The sequence below is a fragment of the Vipera ursinii genome (assembly GCF_947247035.1).
Source record: "Vipera ursinii genome assembly, chromosome: 14".
NCBI lineage: Eukaryota > Metazoa > Chordata > Lepidosauria > Squamata > Viperidae > Vipera > Vipera ursinii.
Genome location: NC_139527.1, coordinates 2,517,312 through 2,525,463, shown reverse-complemented (window position 1 = coordinate 2,525,463; position 8,152 = coordinate 2,517,312). Strand labels below are relative to the sequence as shown.

The 8,152-nt window shown below is 50.8% G+C and overlaps 1 protein-coding gene across 2 annotated transcripts; it reads left to right on the top strand.

Moving 5' to 3' along the window:
* The first annotated feature begins 27 nt into the window (after window positions 1–27).
* On the top strand, window positions 28–8,142 carry RHBDD3 (rhomboid domain containing 3). 2 transcript variants are annotated; one of them, XM_083373343.1, is made up of 6 exons: window positions 28–86; window positions 2,866–3,011; window positions 4,068–4,442; window positions 4,847–4,988; window positions 5,803–6,099; window positions 6,611–8,142. In XM_083373343.1, the coding sequence occupies exons 2-6, from the start codon at window positions 2,870–2,872 to the stop codon at window positions 6,792–6,794; spliced, it is 1,140 nt and encodes a 379-aa protein (XP_083229469.1). In that variant the 5' UTR covers window positions 28–86; window positions 2,866–2,869; the 3' UTR covers window positions 6,795–8,142. The 2 variants fall into 2 exon arrangements, with proteins under 2 accessions (XP_083229469.1, XP_083229468.1); XM_083373342.1 differs by lacking the exon at window positions 28–86 and adding an exon at window positions 2,125–2,323.
* Window positions 8,143–8,152: the final 10 nt, after the last annotated feature.

Sequence of the window (8,152 nt, the reverse complement as noted above, 5' to 3'; positions counted from 1 at the left end):
CGCCGCCCTTCGCGCGGCTCCTCCCATTCCTGCGCTTCCCTTCGCGGAGGAAAAAAAACCCCGAAGACTGCAAAGAAGAGAGAAAGGTGAGGCGAGGAGAGAGGCGGTAAGAGGCAGCCAGAGGGGCAGGGTGGGGTTGTGGCTCTTTCCTTCCGCTTTGGTGCACCCCCGCGCCAGGAGCAGAATGGTACCGTCTGGGCTCTTCTTGGGGATCGTCGCGCAAGAGGCGGAAGGATGGGAAAACGTGGAGGGCTCTGGCCAAGGGATTGGGTTAGGCTGGCGGTGGATGATGGGAAGGGTCGTACCTTATTCAGTTTGCACAGCCTATCCGCGATGACGGTTGCAAGAGGGAAGGGCAGGGGTCGGCCACGTGGTGCTTTTCCTGAGTCCCGGGCTTTGGATTTTAACTCCCACCCAGACCAGCCAAGGGTATACAGGCGGTCCTCGACTTACAACGGTTCATTTAGTGACCGTTCAAAGCTACGAGGGCAGTGAAAAAGTGAGACTCCCCGATTCCTCAACAGCAGTCGATCCCGATCAGAGAATTCTCTGATCTTTCATGGAAGACTTCCTTGGTCTCAAATTAAGGTACAGATTAATAATAATAATAATAATAATAATAATAATAATAATAATAATAATAATAATAATAATAATAATAAACCTTTATTGTCAAAGATTAGCTGAGCCTCCCCCCGCGCTCTCTCCCCCCAAGACACAGTGACAACAAACCCTCCATCCTACCACACCGTGTGAACCAACAACACCACACACCATCCTCCCAAGTCAATTCTGCATAGGATTATGTCCCATTTAAAAGCCTAACAGCCCACGGATAAAAGCTATTTTTCAGCCTGTTGGTACGGCTGGCTATATTCCTATATCTCCTACCAGATGGTAGGAGAGTAAAGAGATACTGTCCAGGGTGTGACTCATCCCTGAGAATCTTCCTCACTCTTCCAAGGCAATGAGCCCTGGCGATGTCATAGAGAAGAGCAACAGAGATGGTTAGGGGGCTGGAGGCTAAAACCTACGAAGAAGAAGAAGAACGGTAAGTGTATCTAGCCCAACAAACAGAAGGATTAGGAGTGATGCGATAACAAACTTCCAGTCTTCTCAGAGATGAGGGCTTGATCTCTTCTGCAAAGCCTGTGAAGGCGGGACAAGAAGTAACAGATGGAAGATGATCAAAGAGAGAAGCAACCTGGAAATTTACTGACAGGTAGAACAATTAAGCAGAGAAGCAACTTGCCTCCTGGAGTTGTGGGTGCTGCTCCATCACTGGAGGTTTTTAAGGAGAGACTGGACAGCCCCTTGTCTCAAATGGCATAGGATCTCCTGCTTGAGCAGGGGGCTCGACTAGAAGATCTCCAAGGTCCCTTCCACACTCTTATTCTATGTTCCCGTGGTTGCAATCCACCAGGCACCGACTTTAAAACGGTGCACGTTTTTTCTTTTGAACTGCATTTTCCTCCTGGAAACTCACGTTGCATTTAGCGTTTCACCAGTAATTTGTGAAATTAATTGCCGAAGATGGTTTTAATCGGGGAGCACCCTCAGTGGGGCACAGCAACTCTCTCTGAGGAAGCCGGTTGTGATTCACAGCAGCTTGAGCCATCCCGTTACTTTAAAGACGATAGCAGCGTTTGCGGATCCAAACCAAGCCACAAATTAGAGTTTGGCTTAGCGCAGGGTGTGAATCCAGCCAGCCACCATCCCAACAAATCGTAGCTCAGCCATAACGAGTGGATTTTGTTGCAGACTCAAGTTTCGCCTCTGGAATGGACAATTTTGCCTCCTTCGAGGCAAACGGTTTGAAGTTCACTTCCTCTTCCTCCACAAACGGGCCTGAATTGTGGTCCAAGATCGTAAGGAGACAGCGCGTGCCGGCTTCTGCCTAAGAAACTGGAATTTAATGTTAGCAAACCGCTGGCTTGTGGAACGGTGTAGAAAGCCAACAAGGAAGTGAAAAATGCCAGGCTTGATGGACAGGGTGGGTGGGAGATAAGCACCCCCCAACCTGCACACACACACACACACACACACACACACCAGAATGGGGTCCATCAGGCTCTTTGCAGCCCCAGGCAAAGGTTGGGTTTTCGAACGGCTGGTCTGGTTTGCTTAGAACACCCCCCCCCACATCATCTTGCCTGCTTCCTTCTCTTTAGAGACGCTCCCTCGCCATTCCCACATGTGCGACGCCTGAAACGGCTGCTGGCATGTCCAAAATGGCTGCAGGCCGGCCCTCGGCAAGCTGTTCAGCTGCCAGCCAGCCCGGGGCAGCCCCCAGCCCTCCCTTTAGCAGCCATTCTTGAGCAGGGTGAAATCGATGGGAAGAAAGAGGGTGGGGATGGGGGGAATCTTCCTGTTTTCGCAAGCCAGGCTGCCTTGCTTCACTCCGGGCTGCAAAAAAAAGGGGGAAGCCTCAGAATGGGCAGCTGCAAAGCCGAGAGTGGCTGGGCTTGAACTGAATTTAAGAGGTTTTAATTGCCGGTGTGTGTGTGTGTGTGTGTGTGAGATGTGGCTCAGAGACAGCTTGGGCTGTCACTTCCCCCCCCCCCCCCGTGCCATTGTAACTTTGAACAGTCACTAAGCAAATGGTTATAAGTTGAGGCGTGCCTGTAGCGATCTCAGCCCAGACCACACGGTTGAACTTTCGATAATTTACTCGGCAAATCAAAGCATCTCCCTGGCTGGGAGGCGGTCGTGATGATTGTTCTTTGCAGGACAAGAGATGATAATCCGAGCAGGGTCCTTCATCCCTCTGTGTGGCACCCATTTTACGAGGTTTATTGGGAATAAAAGTCTTAGTAAGTGGCTGGACTGCTCCCTTCAGTTAATAATCGCCCTCTCTTCTCCTAGGGGCATGCTAATCCCCAGGCTGAGGTGGGTCCGGCATCTCCCCATCGCTTCCTCTGTCTTGATGCTACTTCTCAGCGTCTTCTGGGGGACTGGAATTGGGGGGCACTTCGTCTTATCACCCAGCTTGCTAAGCAGCCCTCTGCAAGGTGGGTCTCCATCTCTGAAACTTCCTCTGTTCAAACCAAGATGACTTTCCTCACTCGGCGCCTTGGAATGCCTTGATTTACAGCTAGTGCAGCCGGCTGGGGATCATGGGGTGTCTCATACCTGAGTGGCTGCCTGGCTCCCAGGGTATTCTGGGAGTTGAAGTCCACAGGTCTTTAAAAGTTACCAAGGTTGGACATCCCTATTATAAATACTTAATTCCTCTTTGAGTTTTACTGGGGGTTTTTTCCCCCCATGCTTCTGTCAGATTGCATTTTTAAGCTATGCCTTAGAAAGCACAGATTAGGCGAGACCTGGCTCAAAAAAACAGTAACTGTGAGAGGGACCTCGGACTCCTCCTGGACGATCCCTTAAACACGAGCCAGCCATGTGCGGCAGCATCCAAAAAAAGCTAACACAATCCTTGGTTGTATAAACAGAATCAAAATCATGTGAAGTCTTAGTACCGCTTTATCAAGCCTTAGTAAGGCCACACCTGGAATGCCGCATCTAGTTACAAAAACGATGTTGAGACTTTGGAAAAATTGCAAAGAGCAACTAAGATGACTGAAGGCCTGGAGACAAAAAAGATATGAAGAACTGTACGGCCAGTTCTAGTGGGGGACACGATAGCGTTATTCCAGTATTTGAGGGGGCTGCCAGAAAGGGGGGAGGGAGGGGAATGTCAACTTCTTTCCCAAAGCACCAGAAAGCAAAACAAGAAACAACGGATGGAAACTAATCGAGGAGAGAAGCAACCTGGAATTAAGGAGAAACTTCCTAACGGTGGAACACCTTGCCACCAGAAGTTGTGGGTGCTGGAGGCTTTTAAGAGACTGGACAGCCACTTGTCTCAAATGGCATAGGGTCTCCTGCTTGAGCAGGGGGTTGGACTAGAAGACCTCCAAGGTCCCTCCCAGCTCTATTCTGGTTGATTGACTGAATTAACCGCAGTCTACTCCAGGGCCCACGGAGCACCTCCAACGGGGTCTTATAAAGGCCATGACAATGACAGAACAGGAAGCGGCGTTCACAGCACTAGGTCTCTTCTCTTGCAGCCTTCCGCCTAGTCACGTATTGCCTGGGCCACGCCAACGCCCCCCTCCTGGCCACCAGCTTGCTCTTCTTCCCACCGCTGAGCTGGCGCCTGGAGCTGCAGCAAGGGACCCTCTGCTACCTCCGGACCACTGCCCTCTCTGCTGCCATCTCAGCCCTGGTCTACCTGTTCCTGGCTGGACTCTGGGGCGTTGAAGCCCAGACCACCATCAGCGGCTACATCCCTGTCCACCTGGCTCTGCTGGGGTGCCACGGAAGGCACTCGGGGTGGCTGCCCGTGGCTCTGCTGACTGGATTGCTCTTCGGCCTCGGGGAGATCCTGTCCCCACGTTCTCCCTTCCTCTTGCACCTCTCTGGGCTGCTGACAGGTCTGGCCTGTATCCTTTCCAAACAGGTGGGCTTTGAGGGTGGGAAATGGGAAGAAAAGGGCCCTCTCCATGACCCGTAGGGAAAGAGAAGGGCCGCTCTAGGACTCACGCGGCCCCCGAATCACTGGCAGCCCTCCCTCTGTGTCAAGCAATAACATTCGATGTTAGCGGTTTGTGAGAAGGAGGCCTTCGCAATTAGGTGGGGGCTATTAACCTGGAGACACTAGAAGGCAGCAAGGTGCCTTTTGAAGGAAACTTGACACCCTGGTTTTCTTCGGTGAAGCCGGACAACCATTTGACTGGGCTGGAATAAGAGCTCCTGCCTTGACCAGGGGGCTGGACTAGAAGACCTCCGAAGTCCCCTTCAGGCCTGTGATGATGTTATGATTCTGTGATTGCCCTTAATGCCTCAGACTGTGCTGGGACGTCGTCCAGGAGACGCCTGGAAAGGCTGCCAGAGTGGATGCCAGGCTGCAGCCGCCTCAGAAGGACTTTTTCTCACTTAATCGGGCCCTTCGCATCCGGCCCCCTCCCATTTACAGACAGGAAGGAAAGGTATCTTTGGAACCGTGTAAAGTTGTGCCCCTACCACAGCATTCCCTACCTCAGGAACCCTTTAAGATAACGTGGATTTCAGCCCCCAGAATTCCCCAGGAATCGTAGGGGGACTTCCAACTCCCAGAATTCCCCAGCCAGCCGGAAAGGACAGGTGTTTTTGGAATGATATGGAGAAATTTGCTCCCCTTCAGAGACTTTAAAAGGCGCTGATTTCAACTCCTAAAGTTACTGGGTGGGGAAGCACCGCGTAGTGTTTACAACACCCCCTTGTTCCACCGGGTATTGTGATCAGCCTTGGGATACAGGATCCGCATGGGACTAGGAAGGTGAGGGAGATCTCATGATGCTTTCCTTCCAAAGAGGTTCTTCTTGGCTCTGATAGATCTGGGAAAAAGAGCCCATTTAATTCTTGGTGCAGCCAGGGCTTTCTCAGATGCACAGAGCAAGAGTCTCCAAGCCTGGCAACTTTTAAGACTTGTGGACTTCAACTCCCAGCATTCCTGAGCCAGCCATGCAAAAACCCACTGCATTGGAGCATGCAGGGATGAGCCTGTGCATGCATGCATGCATACCTGGCTGCGTTCTGCATTCACACATCACCCTTTTGGGTGCAGAAGAGTTGGGCACCATCGCCTTCTAGGACTGCTGAACTACAACTCCCAACGGCCCTTGTCGTTCACCTTACTAGCTAGGGAGTTGTGGGATGGTAGCTGTCACAATCCCAAGTTGCCCCAGTTCTCATCTTAATAGACAATTAACCCAATTTGACTCACTTCTCCCCCTTGGCTGTTTCTTCTCTCCTGTCTCCCAGAATTCCTGCGCAGCAGATGTTTCCACCTGACCTGGCAGGGACAGTTGCTGTCCAGATTCTGCCGCCTCCTCCTCCATCTTGGACTGATGAAAGGGCAGCCCAGGAGTCCCAGCTGCTCTTTCCCCCTACGTCCCAGCACCCCTTCTCAGACCCCCGAGAGGCTTTGGGCACTCCTGTCTTTTCTCTCCCAGATTTCCTGACGGAAGAAGAGCTAATACAAGCAGGAATCCGGGCTTCTCTGCAAGACGGTAATGAAGAAGAACTGAAGCTACCCAAATCTTCCGTTTCTTCCCTCCGGTAAGTCCTTGGGAGAAATCGGGTGCGGGCAGAGCTGCACAGAACCTCCAGCTGCAGGAGTAGTGTATTTGTAAGTGCAAAACCCTGGGAACAAACTTTGCTTGGCAAAAATAAAAAGGTAGCAAACATTGATCACATGATCCTGGGAGACTGCCACCGTCATAAATATGAGTTTCAGTTGCCAGGTGTCTTTCTGAGTTTTGATCATGTGACCGTGGGGACGCTGCAACCGTCGTAGGTGTGAACAATGGTCCCAAGTCGCTTTTTTTCAGTGTTGTTATACCTTCAAAGAGTCACTAAACAAACTGTTGTATGGAGAGGGCTACCTGTATATTTATAGTTACGCATGCAGTTGCTTTACTCCGGCAAGATTCTGTCTATAGGTAAACCACAGTAAACTACAGTACTCAGAAGTAACGCCGCCCATCGTTCTTGTTTTGTGGGCCTGACAGTTCCGGCCTCTGACCACCCCCCCACCCCCAAGGCTGCCTTCTCTTTGCCCCCTACTCAGGCTCCAGCAGCTGCAGAAGATGGGCTTCCCAACGGAAAAGGCCGTGATCGCTCTGGCGGCTACCGGTCACGTGGAAGGAGCCGTCTCTCTACTGATCGGAGGCCACGTCGGGGACAAAGCCGTGGTGATGGCCGAGAACCGCTCAGGACCTCTTGCACAGCCTCAGTTGACCCCCAACCTCTGAGATTGACCACTGGCATTTGGGCAGAACTTCGGCCATGCTGGGAAGAAACAGGAGTGGCCACAAATGCCACAAAAACAGAGGGATGTCTTGCAAAATCGAACCCGTTTTTTTTTTTTTTTTTTGTGAGAGCGTGAAAAGACTTCCGATTGGCTTCGAAGCCTCTGGGGCAAGAGACGCAGCTTCATCTGTGCCTACCTGGAAGGCAGCAGGTGGGCACCCAGGATGCCTTTCCAGACAAGAGTTGCGATTTACCTGCTTGCAATTCCTTTTTCTACCCTGGACGTGAATGAACGGAGAAAAAAAACACCCTCCAAAACCGCACTCCAAAGTTGCATGCAACAGGAACAGAACTGCAGGAACCCGATGCAGTTTTTGCCAAGCGTATCCGCCCATTCTAGGTCAGCGGACCCCACCCCCAACCTTTTGGGCACCAGGGACCGGTTTAAAAGGTGGGGTGCAAGAGTGAGCCTAAGGGATGCCAAGAGAGGCATCCAGGAAAAGACGCCCTGTGTTAGGTGTGCAAGGATACCACTAATTTTTAAAAACGCAGATCAAGTAGATGCAGGCATGAAGAGGCACAAAGGCTATTCTTTAAACAGAAGAATATATATATATATTTACTCTCCCTCAAAATTGTTGACTGATGCCGGAAAGGACAAGCTAGCAATCCTCGCTTCGCCACCATCCCTTCCCCAACAAACCTTTCCCAAAAATACCGGTAATAAAGGAAGACTATTATTACAAGAAAAGACACAAGTTTCAAAAAGTTGTGATAATAAATAAAAGACTCCCCTCTTAATCCCATGTAAGGGTGTTTTGTTTTTTTGCGGATCTTGATTTCCTTCTGCCAAATGCCCAGAATTTGGGCAAGAATCTGTCGGTTTATCCAACAAATGTCACGAGATTCTTTCTCATCTCACTCGTGAAACACTTCAAATCCCTGCGGGGAAGCTCCCAATTCTGCTCAGCTACTTGGGGTGTCTGTCTGTCTATCTGTCTGTCCGTCCAGAATGACTGAATTCCCAGTCCATCTCCATCCATTTGCAGTATTTCTCAACCTTGGGAACTTTTAAGTCATGTGGACTTCGATTCCCAGAATTCCCCAGCCAGCCAAGTCTTAAAATTCCCAGGACTGAGAAGTCCTGCTTTACAGCAACAGCACTTAGACTTACATACGGCTTCACAGTGCTTTACAGCCCTCTCCAAGCAGTTTACAGAGTCAGCCTCCTACCCACAACAATCTGGGTCCTCATTTTACCGACTTCAGAAGGATGGAAGGCTGAGTCAACTTTAAGCCGGTCAGGATCGAACTGCCAGCAGTGAGTTAGCCTGCAGTACTGCATTCTGACCACTGTGCC